At 42.8% G+C, this 22,467-nt stretch overlaps 1 protein-coding gene across 2 annotated transcripts in view; it reads left to right on the top strand.

The window, feature by feature from the left end:
• POSTN (periostin) overlaps positions 1-22,467 on the top strand; it is a 164,940-nt gene that overhangs the window by 70,772 nt on the left and 71,701 nt on the right. For both annotated transcript variants that reach the window (XM_029602743.1, XM_029602744.1), the window contains exons 9-13: positions 518-652; positions 5,724-5,872; positions 11,671-11,807; positions 17,603-17,733; positions 21,350-21,480. In XM_029602743.1, coding sequence (XP_029458603.1) covers positions 518-652; positions 5,724-5,872; positions 11,671-11,807; positions 17,603-17,733; positions 21,350-21,480 — 683 coding nt within the window. The remainder of the gene's footprint in view (positions 1-517; positions 653-5,723; positions 5,873-11,670; positions 11,808-17,602; positions 17,734-21,349; positions 21,481-22,467) is intronic.

The following is a 22,467-nucleotide window of genomic DNA, read 5'->3' as shown; positions in this document are numbered from 1 at the left end:
CCCATAGTTTAATAGCCCTCACGCCCCCCAATAATCCCTGACCCTAAAAACCCCGCTGATCTGCCTATCTATATTTTATAATTTACACGGCATCCATAGCAGAAGTAAAGATATGAGACAGGGGGCATTGGCGTGCGCCAGAGCATGTAAGTATTTACGTGCACATTTCAACTTCATGCCCCGAAACACCCATGCCCTGCCCAGGCCACACCCATGCCCCACCCCTTTTTGAAAACTTCTAAGATGTGCACGCCATAGCATTTATACGTGTATCAGGGCGGCTTTTAAAATCCACTTGATGCGTGCGAGCCCAACATATTCGTGCATCCACTAATTAATGCACGTGTCGGGCTTTTAAAATTCCCCTTTAAATATGTCCTGTGTATTTCATTACATGCTGCTCTCATAATTTACTCCAGACTTAATCTCTGTCCTATTCCTAGATGGTTTGCTTGCTAATTAGAAATATGAATCAAGGAGATAAATGACAGTCCTTTCTTTTTATTATTATTGATAGCCAAACAAGTTATGGAGCTTGCAGGTCCTAAGCAGACCACCTTCACTGACCTCATGGCTCAGTTAGGACTGGCTGCATCTCTGAAACCTGAAGGAGAATACACTCTTTTGGCTCCTCAGAATGATGCTTTCTCTGGTATGTATAACTCATGAAAATTATATCCTTGCATGATGCCCATTGACATGTATATAGAGATCATACCATAACATATATAATAATTACTCTGCATAACTCTGCACATACATTTTGTTTTTGCCGGCGAGCTGAATGAAAAAAAATATATATATATATTATCAATTTATTTTATTTTCTGGTTGAGATAATACAGTATAAAATAAAAGTCCTGATTTACTAAGGCTTCCACCTCCATTCTATGGAAAAAAAATGCTTAGTAAATGAGGCCCAAAGTTTATAAAACCTTCCTGTTATGTGACATAATGCTTGGGCTTAACAGCTGGACTTGAAAGTTAAAGATAAGAAAACTATAAAGAATAAGCCATGATTATAGATATTGTGATGACTAACTTACTGCTATTTTTCCTGGACTCAAGCTGAGTTGCCGTGAGTTATCCTGACATGTCCAGTTCTATAATATCTACAACATTGACTGCAGATGCTGTCAGATTATGACACAGACAAAAATTATACGACTGTGAACCCTGAAGAAAATACATATGTGGTCACAAAACCTCATGTGCTCAGGGCCAGATTTAAGATTGTGGTACCCTTAGGTAGAAGACATATGGTCAAACTGGGTGGGCCTTACGGTCTTTTTCTGCCATCATGTTTTTATGTTTCTAGGACCAGATGCAGGAGATTCTGACCCCAGAAATCAGATAGCAGCAGAGGGAGTCCCAGTTTTTAGGTGCCTTCAGAAGTTTGCACCCTTGACATGTGCTCATGTTGGCTATGCCTAAATCTGGTCCTGTATGTGCTAGAACATCTTTGGGTTATGCTCATCCAATAAATAGGTATCACAACCTACAAAACAAATCTACTGAAAATGTTACAATGGGATCAGAAATTGGAGTTATTGAACCAATTAGCAGAAACTGTGGCAATTATTTATTTTTCAGTAGAACAGTGAAATCCTGAAAGATAGTAGATATCTTGTAAACCTTATTTTCGTATGCAAATATAGGGTTTAAAATCTTGTTTGGCGGTTTTATTGCAATTAACACCTGCTCTAATTACATTTTATAAGTGGCATGTTCACTAAAATCCATGTAGTACCGATGTGCTTCATAAAATGCCCCAACATATCAAAAAACCCAAATATGTTTACCAGGACTTTTGTTAAAAGAAATAGTTAAATATTTCACAAGTCGATCACTTAGGTTGTGCAATAATAAGACTTAAAAATGCATACTGACATGCATTTGAACAAATATTAATGCATCAATGTTAGCCCAGTATTTACAAAAGGGTGTTAAGACTGTAGTAAATATTGTGCTAATACATATAGGTAATCAGCAGTGCTAGTGTATGAATGTTTACTAGAGATGTGAATCGTGTCCTCGATCGTCTTAACGATCGATTTCGGCTGGGAGGGGGAGGGAATCGTATTGTTGCCGTTTGGGTGTGTAAACTATCGTGAAAAATCGTTAAAATCGTGAGCCAACCCCCTAAAACCCACCCCTGACCCTTTAAATTAAATCCCCCACCCTCCCGAACCCCCCCCCCCAAATGCTTTAAATTACCTGGGGATCCAGCGGTGGTCCAGAACGGCGGCGGTCCGGAACGGCCCCCTCAATTGAATCCTGTTGTCTTCAGCCGGCGCCATTTTGCAAAATGGCCGCCGCAAAATGGCGGCGGCCATAGACAAAAACGATTCGATGCAGGAGGTCGTTCCGGACCCCCGCTGGACTTTTGGCAAGTCTTGTGGGGGTCAGGAGGCCCCCCCAAGCTGGCCAAAAGTTCCTGGGAGTCCAGCGGGGTTCAGGAAGCGATTTCTTGCCGCGAATCGTTTTCCGTACGGAAAATGGCGCCGGCAGGAGATCGACTGCAGGAGGTCATTCAGCGGCGGTCCGGAACCCCCGCTGAATGACCTCCTGCAGTCGATCTCCTGCCGGCGCCATTTTCCGTACGGAAAACGATTTGCGGCAAGAAATCGCTTTCTGAACCCCGCTGGACTCCCAGAAACTTTTGGCCAGCTTGGGGGGGCCTCCTGACCCCCACAAGACTTGCCAAAAGTCCAGCGGGGGTCCGGAACGACCTCCTGCGTCAAATCGTTTTTGTCTATGGCCGCCGCCATTTTGCGGTGGCCATTTTGCAAAATGGCGCCGGCTGAAGACAACAGGATTCAATTGAGGGGGCCGTTCCGGACCGCCGCTGTTCTGGACCACCGCTGGATCCCCAGGTAATTTAAAGCATTTGGGGGGGGGGGGGGTTCCGGAGGGTGGGGGATTTAATTTAAAGGGCCGGGGGTGGGTTTTAGGGGGTTTTAGTGTGCCGGTTTTCCTGCCCTCCCCCTTCCCCCGATTTACGATTTTTTAACGATAAATTGGGGGAATTGGTATTGTATCGTGGCCCTAACGATTTTTGACGATTTAAAATATATCGGACGATATTTTAAATCGTCAAAAAACGATTCACATCCCTAATGTTTACAGGGATCGCCCTGCTCTGTTGAAGCAAAGGAGAGGCTTGTAGCTCTGAACCCCCAGCAGAGCACCACAGCAGTAAGACTACTTCCCCCACCCCATGCACTCCCCTAGGCAAAGAAAGGTTGAAAGCTGTGGACTGCATATCCCTTAATTACTAATTGGGGGTGGGGGACTGGAGATGGAGGTTTCATGAGGGAACCTTTGCTACTTGAGGGCAAGACTCATCAGAAGTCTCTTCTTTGCTTGGGTAGGTGGGAATCATGGTCAAGACATCAGCAGACATGCTAGCTGCTGATGCTATCAGCCAAGTTAACTACAGCTCTTGATATGTAGTTACCTTTATTTGGCTTAATGCAAATCATGAATCTTTGTACAATTTGCATTCAACTATTTTTATATTAATGAATTGGTCTACTTGCATTTGCACGAGATTCAGCTGATTAATTTTTTACTATTGTTAATGTTTTGCATCATTGGAATGCTTATGTGTGTGTTACTAGTAATATATGTTAACATGGATTTAATGTGCTTTAAGAAGTTGATTTTCAAAACCTATACTCCATCAACTGCACTGGCAGGATAACACTGCTTCATCTACAAGTGCATGAATAAGAAAGCACCTGAGTACATCGCTCAACGTTCCTCCTAATATCCTCAAGAGATCTCTGGTCCTCTCAAATGGTTCTTCTTTCTTTTCATTCTCTGGCCACTGCCTGGTTTTTCTACACTAGAGATTGTGCTTTCAGGTGCTTTACACGAAAAATTTGGAACAGGGACCTACTACCTCTGCGACTTAAGGCTTGTTACCTCACTTTCAGAACAAGCCAGGCCTTCCCTGCAGAGACCCTGTTCACCCTGTTCTAACTCCTTGTTCCAGTTAAGGACTGGAAATTCTATACAGGTGCACTGGCAAACGGTGGAATATATTTTACTGCAAATAAATTAATAAATGTCCTACATGCTCAATGTTTACCTAACTGTAAATTTAACACCACTGTAAATTAATCTCAATAACAATTTGCCTGTCCCTACATTTTATTGTAATCCTCCATGTGGACATTCTTGGCAAATTAGCAGAATATAAAATGTCTAGAAATAAATAAATAAATGGATATATAGGCATAAATGGCATTTTGAAAATCCACCAGGACCAATGCTCATAAAAATACATGTATAATAGGGATGTGAATCGTGTCCTCGATCGTCTTAACGATCGATTTCGGCTGGGAGGGGGAGGGAATCGTATTGTTGCCGTTTGGGGGGGTAAAATATTGTGAAAAATCGTCAAAAATCGTGAAAAATCTAAAAATCTAGAAATCGCAAAACCGGCACATTAAAACCCCCTAAAACCCACCCCCGACCCTTTAAATTAAATCCCCCACCCTCCCGAACCCCCCCCCAAATGACTTAAATAACCTGCGGGTCCAGCGGCGGTCCGGAACGGCAGCGGTCCGGAACGGGCTCCTGCTCCTCAATCTTGTTGTCTTCAGCCGGCGCCATTTTCCAAAATGGCGGCGAAAAATGGCGGCGGCCATAGACGAACACGATTGGACGGCAGGAGGTCCTTCCGGACCCCCGCTGGACTTTTGGCAAGTCTCGTGGGGGTCAGGAGGCCCCCCACAAGCTGGCCAAAAGTTCCTGGAGGTCCAGCGGGGGTCAGGGAGCGATTTCCCGCCGCGAATCGTTTCCGTACGGAAAATGGCGCCGGCAGGAGATCGACTGCAGGAGGTCGTTCAGCGAGGCGCCGGAACCCTCGCTGAATGACCTCCTGCAGTCGATCTCCTGCCGGCGCCATTTTCCGTACGGAAACGATTCGCGGCGGGAAATCGCTCCCTGACCCCCGCTGGACCTCCAGGAACTTTTGGCCAGCTTGTGGGGGGCCTCCTGACCCCCACGAGACTTGCCAAAAGTCCAGCGGGGGTCCGGAAGGACCTCCTGCCGTCCAATCGTGTTCGTCTATGGCCGCCGCCATTTTTCACCGCCATTTTGGAAAATGGCGCCGGCTGAAGACAACAAGATTGAGGAGCAGGAGCCCGTTCCGGACCGCTGCCGTTCCGGACCGCCGCTGGACCCGCAGGTTATTTAAGTCATTTGGGGGGGGGGGTCGGGAGGGTGGGGGATTTAATTTAAAGGGTCGGGGGTGGGTTTTAGGGGGTTTTAGTGTGCCGGCTCACGATTCTAACGATTTATAACGATAAATCGTTAGAATCTCTATTGTATTGTGTTCCATAACGGTTTAAGACGATATTAAAATTATCGGACGATAATTTTAATCGTCCTAAAACGATTCACATCCCTAATGTATAACCCATTTTCACATATCATTTTACACACACTGACCTGACAGGATAACTCGCTAAAGCTAGTCACAGATGTATTAAGTTAGCCCAATAAAATGGTATTATCTACAACTTACTTGCCCACTCTTAATTCTATATATTCATTATCCAAGCGGTGTAACATGGTAGCCATAATTTTAAAACAAAATTTCTTTTAGAAAACCATTAAAAATAATACCCTGTCAAAGATGATTTTAGTAGTCTTGTCGTATGACTTTTTTCAAATAATAATTTTACTTTTTTCTTTTAATAAACGAATAGCTGAAACTCTCAGAACAGATCAGCGCGCACTTAAGTTAATTCTGCAGAATCACATTCTGAAGAAGAAAATTGTTCTGAATGAACTCTACAATGGGCAGGAACTGCAGACACTAGGCAACAAAAATCTCAGAGTCTATGTGTACCGCACAGTAAGTAAATAATTGCTATCTTATGAGTAAAATGGATAAAGGTTCCCTTGAAATGTTGATACGTGCAGCTTCCACTCTCTTCAGTATACATGGGGAGGGTCATTTTCAGGCTCCCTGCAGTCCTTTGGAGTTTCCCTTTGACAATGAAGCTGGTATGCACAATACGAGTACACTTTATACCAGCATGGAAGCAGATGCATAAAAATGCTTGTGAATAATATATGCACAGAGAATTGAAAATGAAATCTCTGGATAGACTTTCACTTGCCCAGTCTAACTTTGCCCCTTTTTTTATGCAGGGAAAATTATGTACACTGTTTCACAATACATATAATTTTACCCTCATATGAGCAGGAGGTAGGCAATTTCAAAACTCTATTTTACTCGTGTAAACATGCATTTACCCATGCACATACCTTACTAGCGGATTTTAAAAGCCCTATGTGTGCCAAAGCCAGAGATACGTGTGTGACTCGGCCTGGTATGCACCAATCGAGAACATGCGTAGCTCCTGGAACGCACAGAAATCCAAAAGTTCAAAAAAAGGGGCGGGACATGGGCAAGGTCTGGGCGGGGCATCAGCAGGCCGAGTCTGTAACATGACGTCTTTGCGTAAATATTTACACGCTCAAGCATGCGCCGGGGTCTGCTACTGCGTGACTTTACTTCTGCTATGCATGGCGTGTAATTAACAAAATAAAAACTAGGCTAATCTGCGGGGTTTTATAGGGTTAATAGGATAAAAGGGAGGCAAGTTAGCTAGGGGATTTAGCAAGGCCGGAGGAACCACTAGGTGAGCTAGGCCAGTGCCTAGGGCGCCGAGACTTAGGGAGCGCCCCCACCGCCGTTCGCGGCCACTTCAGGCAGCAGAATTTTGAAAGGGCAAAAAGTACCCCTTCAAAATTCTGCCCAGTCCCTGCCTCACCCTGCTTTCTCCCCCCCATTGTGCCACCCTCCCGATGCCCCCTGGTGGTCCAGCGGAGGGCCAAGGAGCGATCTGCCGCTCCCGGGGCCTCGGCTACCACTAACCAAAATGACACTGGTGGCCTTTAGCCCCTACCATGTGATAGGGGCCAACCAATGGCACCGGTAGCCCCTACCACATGGTAGGGGCTGAAGGCCACTGGCGCCATTTTGGTTAGTGGCTGCTCCCGGGCTCCCCGCTGGACCAGGTGTTTTGTGAGGTTTTTTGGGGGGGTTGAGGATGGGGGAGTGGTGGCTTGTGGTCCCTGCCCCTAGAGTCGGGGCTGTGACCGGGGGCAGGCTGGTGGCAGCACGCTGGGGGGGGGGGGGGGGGCGCAAGGCTGAAGGTGCCTAGGGTGCCAAATCCCCTTGCACCGGCCCTGGGATTTAGGAAGTCCTTTCTTTTACTAGGGCAAACTGGGAACAAACTGGGGAAACAGGTAATTATATCGGCTCACATATCTACTAAAATCCCCCTACTTAGGATGAAGATGGCATTTGCGTGCACACGAGCGCATGAGTATAGTCATGTACATATGTTTGCGCTTATAGACGATTATACCAGATTCATTATACACATATATAGACGCAGATGTTGTAAAAATCTCTGCATCAATGTGCGCGAGTGCACATGTGCACACTCGCGCGGGTCTTAAAATTCATCTCTTTGATTTTTGTCCCCATAATACTCAGAAGATGGGCACTTAATCTGTGGCTTGCTTTTATGACCGCCTGTCTATAGCTATATGAAAATTTAATTACTAATACCAAAACAGGAAAGAAAAACCTTTGCCTTTGATGATAAGTCTATTTAAAATACATTTGTGGTATTTAGGAGTGATGGTTTCACTACTGTGACCAGAAGGAGGGTTAGATGTTCTGTAAAAGTTAAGGAAGCATTACATTCTTGGGGTAATTTCTGGTCAAAAGCATGATTTTCCGAAGGAAAGTTTCTGAGCGAATGCTCAGGATTTATCACCTGAGTGGTCATGCCCAAAATTACAAAATAAAACATTGTAACTTTTAACTAAAAGCTTTGTCTACCACCTAGGTGGATTTTTAGTGCTCTATCTATCTAGCTATCTAAAGCCTTTCCTTTTCCAAAGCAACTGAGAGGGCAAAGGCTGAAAAATTCATCCGCACTCTTTTCTAGATTATATTGCAGTTGTATAGCATATTTGCATAATGCAAGGCATATATTTAAGTGTTGTGAGATGCATAGAACTTTCAGTGTTGAGTCTTCTTAAAATTAAAGTAATTTCCAATATCTTTTTGCATTTATTTAGCTGGTTAATTTCTTATTTTTTTGTGCTCTGACGTTTTTTCTTTCTGTATTTTCTTTGTACTTTCTTCTCTGAGGCTTTCTCTCTGATACATACGGTATCTTCTAATTGACTTTGATTGTGCTAGAATTTCCATTTTCATCTAATTTATTTGAGTTTCCAGTAAGATCACCTCTCCCCTGCTTTTTAGCTTCTGCCCCTCTATTATCTCAACCTGTTTCTCTTTTCTTTCTCCCATTCCCACTTCATGAGGTTGTCCATCTTCTGTCACATCATCCTGCCCACAGCCCTTCCTGTCTGTTCCTCCCTCTGAATCTCGCTCTTCCCTGCGACACCCTGTCTCCATCTTCTATCCCTCCTCTCCAACGCAATCTACCATCCATTTTTATCCTAAAGCTGTCTACTTATTTTCTCCTGAATTCAGTTTCTTCCCCTCATAGCCTGTCTCCTACTCTTGATCTTTCTCCTGTCTATAATAGATACACTCGCCAACGCAAACACCAGTTTCCTAACTTCAGTCCCAATTCACCCATGTAATGGATAGGATTTCCTTACCTCCTACCTTTTACCCTATTAGCCCCAACCCTTCAAACCCTGCTGACTAGCACAGTTTTTATATTTCAGGATGAACACACCAGCCATAACAGAAGTAAAGTTACATGGTAGAGACCCCCGGCATGTGCTTATGTGCATAAATACTTACGTGCTGGTTTCATTGAAAAATGCAAGAATGCCTTGTTCTGCCCAAACCATAGACACGACCCACCCCTTTTTGGAAAAAATGTTTTGAGTGTGCGCCAAGAGATGCACATGTATGCATGCACATCTTAAAATCTATGTGGTATGTGCCAGTAGGGCATACTCGCTATCTCCCGGTTTTGGCACATACCGGCTTTTTAAAATATGTCTCTTAGTAACTTTTAAATAGCCATATGGGCACACATTTATGCTCATTTGCCAGCACACATCCAGAAACACGGCCATTTTATAACATAGGCACATATATGCATGCATGGTATAAAATAGGCTGAACGTGCGTTCATGTGTGCACAATTTTATATGGATGAGTGCATGTACATGCAAATGCTTCTTCTACTGTGTAGGTGGGGGGATTTCAGTAGACATGCACGCCGATGCAATAACCAGTTTTCTAGGTTCATTCCCAGTTCATCCATGTAAGGGATAGGACTTCCTAATCCTCCTAGTTAAATAGACTCCCTATTACCTTTTTAACCCCAATCTTTAAAACCTCACTCACCTCTTTTCTTTTTTTGTTTTCTGACTTACATGCCATCCATAGCAGAAGTAAACTTACAGCAGGGGACCCCGGTGAGTGCTTGTGCACACTTTTCAGGTTAAGTCCAGGAATGCCCATGTCCCACACATGCCATGCCCAGACCATGCCCATTCCCCACCCCTTTATTGGACTTTTCCATTTGTGCGCTTACTAGGAGATATGTACGTACACAAGCAACTTTTAAAATTCACTTGGCGCGGGCTGGCTCAACATACTCACATATCTCCTGGCTTTTAAAATTTGCCTTTTACTATCCAGATAGCAAGTTAGCCAGATAAACTCATCCAGCTAAATTTGGAGGGATTTTCAATACTGTAACCACACCATTGAACATAGCCAGTTATCTGAAAGTTAGCTGGCAAACTTTATCTGGCAAACTTTAGGACAGCTCTTTGGCCCAACTAGACTTAGGCCTGGATTTTCTAAGTTCACAGAACTTAGAAAATCCGGCAGAAACAGGGGGCAGGGGGTGAAGCGGGGGGGCAGGCCTGAGAAAGCCAGCAGCGATTGCACCTCCGTGGTGCTATCACTACCGGCTTTTGTACCCAATAGCACCACCGTCTCTTGCTTGGGTGACAAAGGTATTAGTGAGTGACCTTTGAGGAGTATTACTGTCGTCTGGGGAAATGAGGAGGAGTTCAGTCTTAGCTAAATTGAGTATTAGGTTTAGGTTAGAGAGGAAGAGAGTGATCTCTTGGAGGCAATTTCCCCAGTGCTTGAATGTTTTTGTAATGGATTCTATAATGGGGATCAAGATTTGCACGTCGTCGGCATATAGGAAGTGTTTTAGTTTAAGGTTAGTTAGCAGCTGGCATAGGGGAAGGAGGTATATGTTGAAGAGAGTGGGGGACAAGGAGGAACCCTGAGGAACTCCTAGTGAGGAATTGAAGCGAGGGGACTCTTTATTGTTGATTCTGACTTTGTAGCCTCTGTTACTGAGGAAAGATTTGAACCATGTAAAGGCAGTTCCTGTTATTCCGATGTCAGATAGTCATTTGAGGAGGATGGAATGGTTTACGGTATCGAAAGCCGCCGAGAGGTCAAGGAGAATTAGTAAAAAGGATTGATCTTTGTCCAAACCCATGATGAGGTGATCTGTTATTTATTTTATTTATTTATTTATTTATTTAGCACTTTTCTATACCGACCTTCATGGTTAGATGACCATATCAGATCAGTTTACATCGAACAGGGGAACTGTGACATAAACAGTAAAAAACTGTAAAAAATAGTGAATTGAACAGGAAGAACAAAGTTACATCTAACAAGGTTGGTAAACTTGGAGGCATAGACAGCTGGAAAGAAAGGCTTAGGAATGCAGTAAACTAAGAGTGTAAACAATAGTATAATCGAGGATGGGTCTTATTAAATACTTGAGGAGGTACAGAGATCCATTGGTTAAGAGGATGTTCAGTCATCTAGTGTGTATCCAGGGGATCTGGGAAGGCTTGGCGGAACAGCCAGGTCTTAAGTTTTTTCCTAAATGTTAAGAGGCAGGGTTCCTAATATTGTAGAGATTAGGGTTTCGGTGCTTAGTGCCTTACGGAACCTGTATTGGGTTGGGTGGAGTATTTTGTGATCTTCGAGATAATCTGACAGTTGAGAGTTGACTAGTCTTTCTATAATCTTGGCTACAAAAGGTAGATTGGAGATAGGGAGGAAGTTATTGGGTTCCTTTGGATCCAGGTTTGGGTTTTTTTAGAAGAGGTTTAAGAGAGGTGAATTTTAGAGTGTCTGGGAAGATTCCTTGTGATAACGAGCAGTTTATGATATCAGCCAGAGGTTTGGAGATGGTGTCAGGTACTAGCAGGAGTAGTTTTGTTGGGACTTGGTCATAGGGATGGGTAGAAGGTTTCATTTTCTTTAATAGAGCTTGAATCTCCAGGGCTGTAGTGGGTTCAAATGATTCAAGAGAGATTCCTTTATTTTCATATGACTCAGCAAGGGTTAGAAGCCTGAAGAAAGACCAAAAAATATGGAAAATAACTGTTTTTTTAAACAGTTTTAAATATGAATGCATTTAAAAAAGCAACCTTTTGAACGAATATGTAACTAATAGTAGAATGTCACAACTTTTCCACCTTAATATGTATAATCAAGATTATTTTATGTTTTTGAAAGAGAGATTCTAAAAGGATCATATCATAATGTTCTTATATAGTTCTTTTGAAAAGTATTTTTTCAAATGTAATGGAAACTTGCAGGTATGCTTACAGTTGCAGTACTGATGCTATGAATGGTTATTTTGTTGTCAGTCTGTGTGTATTGAAGACTCATGCATGCTAAGAGGAAGCAAGGAAGGAAGGAATGGTGCTATTCATATGTTCAGGAAGATTATCAAACCCTCTGAGACTTCACTCTTTGACACTCTGTCACGGGACAAACGCTTCAGGTAAGAGGAACTGCATAAAAGATAAAACTAAACTATTGATCAGTCGCTTATATAAAAAGAATTCAGTCAAGAATGGTATGGATGGGTATTGTGCATTTGTGAGGGGTTGCTGGTGTTTAGAGTATCATGTTTTATTGTGGTATTTTATTTTGGATTTTGTCTGGTTTTTTGTATTTTAATGATGACAGAATGATTATGTTTTAGGTTTTATGTGATAACACTGTAAAAAAAAAATCAAGAACAAATAAATACATAATTCTCATAGCAATTAATAATTGCTATGAGAATTAGGAGAGGAGGAGGAATAGCCTAGTGGTTAGAGCAGTGAGCTACAAACCAGGAGACCAGGGTTCAAGTCCTGCTGTTGCTCCTTGTGACCTTGGGCAAGTCACTTTACTCTCTATTGCCTCAGGTATAAACATACAGGCCAATACAGTACAGTACAGTTAACCCTTGACTGGATGCATGTTTTCACTTACCCCTCATTCAGTAAGGGGCAGAAAACACACATCCAACCCACCAAACCTAATAGCACCCTCAACATGCAAATGCATGTTGATGGCCCTATTAGGTATTCATGCACGATGCAGTAAGCAAAATGTGCAGCCAAGCCACACATTTTACTTTCAGAAATTAGCGCCTACCCAAAGGTAGGCGCTAATTTCTTCGGGCACCGGGAAAGTGCACAGAAAAGCAGGACCTCTGACTTAATATCATGGCAATATTAAGTTAGAGGTCCCGAAGGCTAAAAAATGTAAAAAAAAAATTGAAGTCAGCCGGCGGCTGTCGGGTCAAAAACCGGATGCTTAATTTTGCCGGCGTCCAGTTTCCGAGCCTGTGGCTGTCAGCGGGCTCGAGAACCGACGCCGGCAAAGTTGAGCGTCAGCTGTCAAACCCACTGACAGCTGCTGTTCCTGTCAAAAAGGAGGCGCTAGGGACTTTTAAAATCTAGCCCATTTTGTTTATCCAAAAAATCTGCATATCTAGAAAATTAGAGAATGTCTTTCTTGCCAGTATTGAACATTAAATGATTTTGATTAATCCATGAATTAATAGACAGCAGACTCTTAGATACAATGGTCAATGCTGAGTTTAAATTACCTTTCACAGGGAAGAATAATTGTATATCATCAGCCTAGATTTTAAATTCAATCTAAAGATAATCCATCAAGAAAGAGAGGAGGGCGGGAAAACCGGCATACTAAAACAACCCTAAAACCCACCCCGACCCTTTAAAATAAATCCCCCACCCTCTCGAACCCCCCCAAAATGTTTTAAATTACCTGGGGTCCAGTGGGGAGGTCCCGGTGTGATCTTCCACTCTCGGGCCACGGCTGCGTTAATAGAAATGGCGCCGGCGCTACCTTTGCCCTGTCAATATGACAGGGCAAAGGTAGCGCCGGCGCCATTTTGGTTCACGTCCCCCGACGTCACGAGTGCAGGAGATCGCTCCCGGACCCCCACTGGACCCCAAGGGACTTTTGGCCAGCTTGGGGGGGCCTCCTGACCCCCACAAGACTTGCCAAAAGTCCAGCGGGGGTCCGGGAGCGACCTCTTGCACTTGAGCTGTATTGCATAATGGCGCCGGCCGTATGGCCTGCACCATTTTGCGATACGGCAATACGGCCATAAGGCCGACGCCATTTTGCAATACGGCTCGAGTGCAAGAGGTCACTCCTGGACCCCCGCTGGACTTTTGGCAAGTCTTGTGGGGGTCAGGAGGCCCCCCCCCAAGCTGGCCAAAAGTCCCTGGGGGTCCAGCGGGGGTCCAGGAGCGATCTCCTGCGCTCGTGACGTCGGGGGACAGGAACCAAAATGGTGCTGGCGCTACCTTTGCCCTGTCATATTGACAGGGCAAAGGTAGCGCCGGCGCCATTTCTATTAACGCAGCCGTGGCCCGAGAGTGGAAGATCACACCGGGACCTCCCCACTGGACCCCAGGTAATTTAAAACATTTTGGGTGGGTTCGGGAGGGTGGGGGATTTATTTTAAAGGGTCGGGGTGGGTTTTAGGGTTGTTTTAGTGTGCCGGTTTTCCCGCCCTCCCCCGATTTACGATTTAAACGATTTTAAAAAAAACAAAACCGCGACGATCAGATTCCCTCCCCCCCCCAGCGAAAATCAATCGTTAAGACGATCGATCACACGATTCACATCTCTAGTGAGCAATTAACTATCACAAGAGCAGTACTCGGAACTAATAAAGAACTCGAAAACATGGATGAACTCTGTAACTGTTGGGTCATTGGGTCTGCTTTTTGGATTAAATGATTGGTAAATTACTGGGAATGAAGCTGTCATTTTTATATTGAGAACTTGTTATAAATCTTATAGTATCAAACAATTCATAGGGACGATTTAAAGACACCTATAACTAAACTGAGTGGCTTCATAAAGAGTCCTATTTTCGGGTCTAGAAATATTATACACATGGTTTAGAAAGGCTCTTTCTCCGGTATCTCTCTGCTTTCTGCATTTTCCATTTCCCAATAATGAAGGAATCATTAAACCATAGAAGCCTAGACCTTTCTTGATGCCATTTTTTCAAGACTTCTGGGGAAATGTTCTCTTTAATAATCATTTGGGTCTGCAAAAAGGAGGCAGTTAAACAGTCCAATGAGGTGAGATTAATAGTGTCTTTAATCTATGACCACTCTCTCTTAAATAAATCAGATCTAGAGATTTACATACTTTTCTAACAACAAGCTTCCATTATTCCGAGGGCTATAATCAAAAAATAATAAACTAAATGCTATAAAATAATGATCAGACCATAAAACTGGTTAGATCAAAGGTTTACTCATAACCCACAGGAGCAGGATTTATGTGTGGCGGTTACAATAAGTAATCTTAATTGTAGAATATTCAAAAGTGCTTGAAAATCATTAAAAACACTTTTTTGTTTGTTTTCTGAAAAGACATTAAAATCACCCAAGATTTATACCTTAGTTGATAAAACTAATAAACTGGTAAAAAAGTCAGTAATAAAAGTGAGGTCATTACAAAGTATACCCAGGGACAATACAATAATGCGATTATCCATCCTCTTCATTTCACTAATGCTCCGTCACAGCCCTGACCAAGAGAAAATAAAAAGGGTGTAAGTGCAGAGTGGACTTATAAAATGGCAGTACACCCCCACCCTGATGATCAGTTTTCATCTGCTGGGGATATGAATAATCCGGGGCACAGTTTAAGTTTAACAAGGAGAAGTCAGTATCAGATAACCAGGTTTCAATAAGAAAAAATATATATAATAAATAATCCATTGGCTAAATACATTGAAATAATATCAAATTTCTTTTGCACAGAGTAAATATTTACATAGGTCATATACAGCTCAAAGGGCTCTATACTGCATGTCTGCGAGACTGACACACATATACATGTAGGGGCAGATTTTAAAAAACTACGCCCGCGCGTACTTTTGTTCACGCGACTGGCGCAAACAAAACTACACCAGATTTTAATAGATTCGCGTGTGTCTTTTAAAACCTGGGGTCGGTGCACGCAAGGCTGCGCAAAATCGGTAGCCTGCGCATGCCGAACCGCACAGCCTGCCTCTGTTCCCTCCGAGGCCGCTCCGAAATCGGAGCGGCCTCGGAGGGAACTTTCCTTCCACCCCTCCACACCTTCCCCTCCTTTCCCCTACCTAACCCACCCCCCAGCCCTATCTAATCCCCCCACCTTTGTTCGAAAAGTTACGCCTGCCTATGGCAGGCATAACTTGCGTGCGCCAGGCCTCCCACAGAACACCCCGAAGACACGCCAGCCTCAACACGCCCCCCGACATGCCCCCCCCCCCAGGAAAGCCCCAGGACTTACGCGCGTCCCGGGGCTTTGTGCGCGCCAGCAGCCTATGCAACATAGACTCGGCATGTGCAGGGGGAGCTTGGGGCAGGTTTTCGGTGGGTACGCGCGTATCTTACGCGCGTACCCCTTTGAAAATCTGCCCCGTACGGTACACTAGGCACTGACAGCTACAAATATACGATGAAATACAGTTGAAGAAGATGGACTACTTGCCTCTCCCAGAAACCACAGGGATCATAGTACAGTCCATTTTTTGATGATAAAAAGAGATAATACTAACTCCAAGTCAAAGTGCCAGCAAAGGGGGCCGATGAAGGGGAAGATCCCTTTACTGTGGCCTATCGCCAGCAGCCTATTGCGGGTGGGACCACCTGTGGTCCTGTGACCCTGCAGGCCAGGAGTGACAATGCAAGAAAGAGAGCAGAAGTACCCAACTCCTCCGTGCCCACAGCGTTAGGTCCAGGAAACAACTGAATCTCTCTGCAGACTGAGCAAACTGATGAGAGTAGGAGGGTTTTTAAAGGGTTACGCACATATATTATGTACATAACCCTTTGAAAATCTACCCGAAAGAAAACATAAACAATAAAAAAGCTACAGGGAAAAAACTAATCCGCACATTATCGTCTATAGTAAAACTACTTTAACATGGTATTTTCTAAAAGCTTAAGGGTAAATTTTCAAAGAATTATGCATTTAAAAATGAGCATATATGCATATAAATAGTTTTAGACACATAAATCTATTTTATAAACATCAAACATATGCACGTATTTTCGCGTTCACGCATACTGTATATCTACATGAGTAAAAGAGGGACTTTCTGGAGCTGAGCCAACAGTTATGTGTATAAGTTGCCATTTTATAAGCGATTTACGCGAGTACATGTGGTAACTTGCTCATGCTAATTATCTAGAGTAATTGATATCAGATGGGTGGGAGGTCTGGTTGAACTGGGGGAGGAGTTGAAGCTAAAGAACTAGGAGGATCTCAATGACCCGGAGAAGAACTGGGTGAACTGTGGGAGGACTGGTAATTTCAATTACATGCACAAGTTTTAAAATATACCAACTTGTTAACATAAATCAGGGGTTTATGCTTTATGCGAGCAAGTCATAGTTCTTGTCATTTATAAAATATACTTGCATATGTTTCTAAAATAGGAAAAGTATGCACGTGTAATGAATTCCAATACATTTTCAATACATTGCAGGTATTCGCATATAAGCATACATACGTGCACATGTTGGGCGCTAGACATGCACGTATTTTATAATCTGTATGTACCTGATAGACGCAATTTATAAAATGGTAAAGTAGATCTCTTCGCCGCTATATACACATATATATAGGGAGGTTTCATATAGTTGTTTGAAAGTTATCTTCCCGCTGTGCATTTTTAATGTGTTTTCGTAAATAGGCCCATACGATATATAATTAATACTGTCCAGAATTCATAGAATACTTTTTGTGCAATTTCATAGAAATATAAATGGGTTTGCTTTAACTTTTTGCCTGTGCTGTTTCCTTTGAAATGGAAATACGTGGTGGCGATACACGATACTTAAAAAATTGCTTATAAAATGAGACAATGTATATCACGGGAGATAACACTGCTAAAATAGTTTTTCCCCCTATTAAATGGATTGCATATTAAATAGGATTACTGAATTAAGTAAAAGGCCTTGTTCAATAAGCATTTTTCCATAGGCATGAAATGAGTAAAAGTCATTTTTGCTTATTGAAGACTAATTCAAACTCCTTCCACATTGGTAAGACATGGTTTAATTTGGATTATCTGATGTTCAGTAGAAATTGTTTTCTGTCCATCTCCTAAAATTCTCCATAAATTCAAATTAATAGTACAACCGATATCTCTAATGTATACTGATATTTGTACTGGCATCTTTCCACTTCACGATACCTACTTTTCAAATGTACTGCAACAAATCACAAGCATGATTTTTGGTTTTCTGTTAACAGTATGTTCCTCAGCCTGATTGAATCTGCAGGATTAAAAGACATGCTAACAGAAGAAGGTGCCTGGACTTTGTTTGTTCCCACAAATGATGCTTTTAAAGGCTTGAGTGAGATGGAAATAGAAACTCTGAAAAGTAAGTACGGTAGCAAGTAAAAAAATCAAAGCTGCAATAAGCTACTAAAATGATGTTCAATTTGGATAATGTCCATGATAGCATTTAACATTCATGAAAACTAGAAATGGGCTATCATAATCACACCTATTGTACAGATATTATTGCTAGGGATTTCATGATTACAATCTCAAATGGCAAAATGATCAAAAAAATTAGCATTTAATAAACTTATAGAGAATAACTTTCAAATAACTTTTTGTGGCAGCATATACATGCATATATGGCCATGCATAGTTTTACCATAGCATTTTATAATCCACGCATATCTTGTAAATGTGTATTATAAAATATGCATATCTTTACCCACAGCATACCCGCATATGTATATTTATGTGTGAATATATGCATTGCCTTGAAACCATGTATATCAATGCATTCAACGAGCATACTTTTTCTAATGATTTTAAAAGTAAGTAGGATTTACTCGCATAAGTCCTGATTTACACGCGTAAGTCAGCAAATTTTACAATATGTGCATGTCAAGCACATTATCAGTTTTACCAATTAGTCCACCAGTTCACCCAGTCTCTCTCCAGGACATCAAGACCAGCCTGAATTCCCCCCAGTTCACCCAGACCTCCAACCAATTTGAAACTACACAATAAAGACATTTAATGTCACTTCTGCCAGATAATTAGCAGGTGTAAAAATACACAAGTAAGTTGTCAAATGCACATGCATGTCTTTTAAAATTACAACTTCTGCACATAAGTGATGGTCCCACCCAAGAACATCCCTAGAGTTCCCCTTTTTTTACATGGAAACGTGCACCTGAAAGGGAAAATATGCGCCTATTTAGACTTTTATAAAATATGGAATATGCCAATAGATGCTATTTACATACTTATGTACCAATTTTTACTAGCATAATATGTTGCGTCGGAGGTGGACCCTTGGGCTGAGGTGGGGTTGATGCAACCCATAGGTGAGGACCTATGGGTCCCCACCATCAGCAGGTGGAGTAGGCTGAAGGTAGAGGCTGCTGGAGCTTCATCTATGCCAGCCCTCATTCCCTGTGGATTGAGCCTTTGGGTGCTGGGGCCGGCAGGACTTAGATGGGCCACAAGGTTGGTTAATGAGAAAGGTTAGTTCAGCCCAGAGACAGCAGATGATAGGAGGCGTAGTCCTATCCTGTACCTGATATGATACTGGAACTCGGGTGCCAATGGAACGGAGATTAGCTGGGGGCGCTCGAGCAAAGGTAGGCCAGGCCTAATAAGTCCACATCCAGGTGTAGGCTAGAGGAGGCATCAATGACAGGCTTGGATCAGGGCTGGTGGCAAAGCAAAGGTCATGGCAAGCAATGCTGAGTTCAGATCTCAGAGAAAGTAAATAGTGCTAGTCAATCAAGGCAATGGTCTGATCACGGAGAAGTCAATAGTGATAGTCAATCAAGGCAATGGTCTGATCATGGAGAAATCAATAACATTAGTCAGCGTAGCAGAAGTCTGGGTCTGGAGATAGGCTGAAGTGCAGTCAAAGCAAAGTCGATATCTGTAGATTCAGTCCAACACATAGACAAGGTAGGAACAAAGAAAACAGGAACCGGGAATAACGGAGGTAAGAAACGAGGATTCTCTAGCAGCAACGAGTTCTCGGATAGCGAGGAGACCTGTTGCAAAGGCAACGCTATGGCGCGAAGCCTGAGCTTAAATACACTGAAGAGTTTGACGTCATTATCCGGGGCCATGGCCAGGTTCCCACCGCGGGCCCTTCATAAGGATCAGGGATGCGCGCGCGCCAAGGGAGGTGCTCGGCGTGGGTAGTGGCATCTCTCCTCAGACCACGTGGAGAGGCCTGACAAGCAATAGCATCTTGAGCTACAGTACTGGGAACCAAGGCAGAGCTGAAGGCACCGGGGGTGGCCCGGGGTCAGAGTCGGCGGCCCACCACTGCTAGCAAGGAGTAACCAGGAGCTGGAGTCTGTGTGAGAAGGTGAAGGGCCTGCGCCATGGGTCTGTCGCAGATGGCACGCATAACATAATATTTTGAAAATTCAACCTTAAATATGAATTAGCTGCTAAGTTTACCATGCATAGACATGAAATGTATGGTACTGCTCTTAACTTCACAGATGCTGTTTAAGAAAGAAATGATAAATCAAAAGTAAGGCAAATATGATATAATGTTTTAAATGCTTAACCTCTCATTAACAGCTTGATATGCAATTTGAAGATTTGCATCAGAATTATACCCAGGGCAGTCTATATTTGTTTGCTTTATTGGATTACATCATGTATAATGTCATGAATCTCCTTGGTTTGTTTTCCTGAAACATGTTAAAAAAATATGGATGTTACCCAGGTTGAGAATCCATCAAGTTAGGTTGAGAGAACATTGTACAAATCTCATCTTTGTGTGAGTTACTTCACTCTGAAGGTCATCAAATCTTCACAAAAGTGTGCTGTTCTGTTTATACGTCTCACTCTGCATGTCAAAGTGGCCCCTAACTCCTTCGCTACTACCTAAACTTCACCTCGTGTTACTAGTTGGGCCTCCTATAGAGGTTTCTCTCTCTCTCTCTCTCTAGCCTAAAGCCAATGAAAAAGGTGTAGCTATTTCTAGAGATGAGCTTCGTTTTTCTGGGTACGGTCAGGTTTCAGTTCGAGTACTTCGTGGGAAAACTCGTTTTCCCACGGATCGTTTTTCAGAAAAAACGAAGCTGGAATCCAAACCCGAAACCGGAAAAACAAATAAAAAAAAATCCAAATTGGAAAAAAAACCACTCCAACCCTTCAAATTTACTGTATTACAACCCCCCCCCCCCCACACCACCACCATCCCGATCCCTCCCTAAGACTTACTAAAAGCCCTGGTGGTCCAGTGGGGTACTGCGAGCGATCTCCTTCACTCTGGCTGTCGGCTGCCAGTATTCAAACTGGCGCTGATAGCCTTTGCCCTTACTATGTCACAGGGGCTACCGGTGCCATTGGTCGGCCCCTGTCACATGGTAGGAGCACAAGATGGTGCCGGCCATCCATTGCTCCTACCATGTGACAGGGGCCAACCAATGGCACCTGTAGCCCCTGTGACATCGTAAGGGCAAAGGGCCATCGGTGCCATTTTGATTCGTAGCAGGCCCGACAGCCCGACGGCCCGGAGGGAGAGATCAATCACGGGACGCTGGACCACCAGGGCTTTTAGTAAGTCTTGGGGAGGGATCGGGATGGTGGGGGGTTTGCAATACAGTAAATTTGAAGGGTTGGGGGTGTTTATTTTTTAAATAAATGTGCCCCTCCCCCACACACTAACCTGAAAAACACATTTTGGGGAAAATCCGTTTCGTGGTTCAAGTCCCCCGAACCACGACGAATTAGGCAATTTTGTTGAAATTGCCTAATTCGTGATAAACAAATGCACATCTCTAGCTATTTCTTGTGTTAAAACTGTGCAATATGACTTTGCAAACTGTGAAGTCAGCCCACTTTGACAGAAGTCCCACCACCTCCCCCTGTGTTAAGGTGTTTTTCACATGCGAAAAAGGCCATAATGCAAGTTGGAAAATAACCCCCTAAATGATCAGCTTAACTTTTAAGTCAGGATATTTCAGTGGATTCTGTTTTATTATTTGTAGGAGACAAAGTTGCTCTTCAAAATATTCTTCTTTATCACTTGACACGAGGTGTATTCATTGGAGGTGGATTTGAGCCTGGAGTCACAAACATTCTCAAATCTATTCAAGGAAGCAAACTCATGGTGAAAGTAGTAAGTAGATATTTGACTTATGCTAATAGAGGATAACTTTCAAAAACTGCTCACATGTGCACATTTATGCATGTATATGGGTGCAGACAAAGTTAATGTATTTTATCACCAGCGCAGAAAGATTATAAAGTATGTAAAAACGAGCTGTGGAAGTTCATATTTATCTGGATAAATGCTGATTTATCGAGCTAAATAGTGGCATGAAGCCGGCTAAGTCCAAAAAGCACTACTTAAACAGACAAGCAATGCTTTTCAGACTTATCAGGTTTTGTTGCCTGCTGCTATTTAGCCGGATAAATTGGAAATAGCCAGATGAATGCCACTACTTATCCGAATAACTTCAAATTTGTCCATCTACTCATGGGAAAGGTGCTACTTAGTTGAATATGTTGGAAATTAGATTCATTAATGTGCACAACTTATATACTCATGCATTTGTACTTCCAATTTTACAAGGCTATGCATATAGATTTTTATTGTATTAATTTGATGCTTCCTCCCCATAAGTCGGCTGTCACATGCGTAAATTAGGCTTTTTTATAACATGTATGCAACAATGACATGGCCAGTTTTACCATTTAGTCTTCCAGTTCGAGAAGTCCATCTGTAGCTATTGAAGACCCTCCTGGCTCTTCAGCTTGAAGTCTCCCCATTGCACCCATACCCTCTACCAATCATTTTTTCACTTTAACAATGTTTACAATCACTTAAACCAGATATTGAGCAGAAATAAATATATGCAAGTAAAAGACATACATATAACAGTTTGGCAGGTTTCAAAATAGCAACTTATGTGCATAAATACTGGCCCTGCTCCAAAACACCCCTTCCATGCCCCTTTCTTACATGTATACATTTACTCATGGATTCTGATTTAATCATGGATTCTGATTTAATATGCAGCTTTGAAAATAGCATGTTTTCATGCGGGTGTTATTTTATGAGAGTAATTTTTATGAGTGTAGTATTTGAAATTTCACCTGATAG

The sequence above is a fragment of the Rhinatrema bivittatum genome, chromosome 5 (assembly GCF_901001135.1).
Source record: "Rhinatrema bivittatum chromosome 5, aRhiBiv1.1, whole genome shotgun sequence".
In the NCBI taxonomy this organism is placed as follows: Eukaryota; Metazoa; Chordata; class Amphibia; order Gymnophiona; family Rhinatrematidae; genus Rhinatrema; species Rhinatrema bivittatum.
This window is presented reverse-complemented; position numbering and strand designations above follow the sequence as displayed.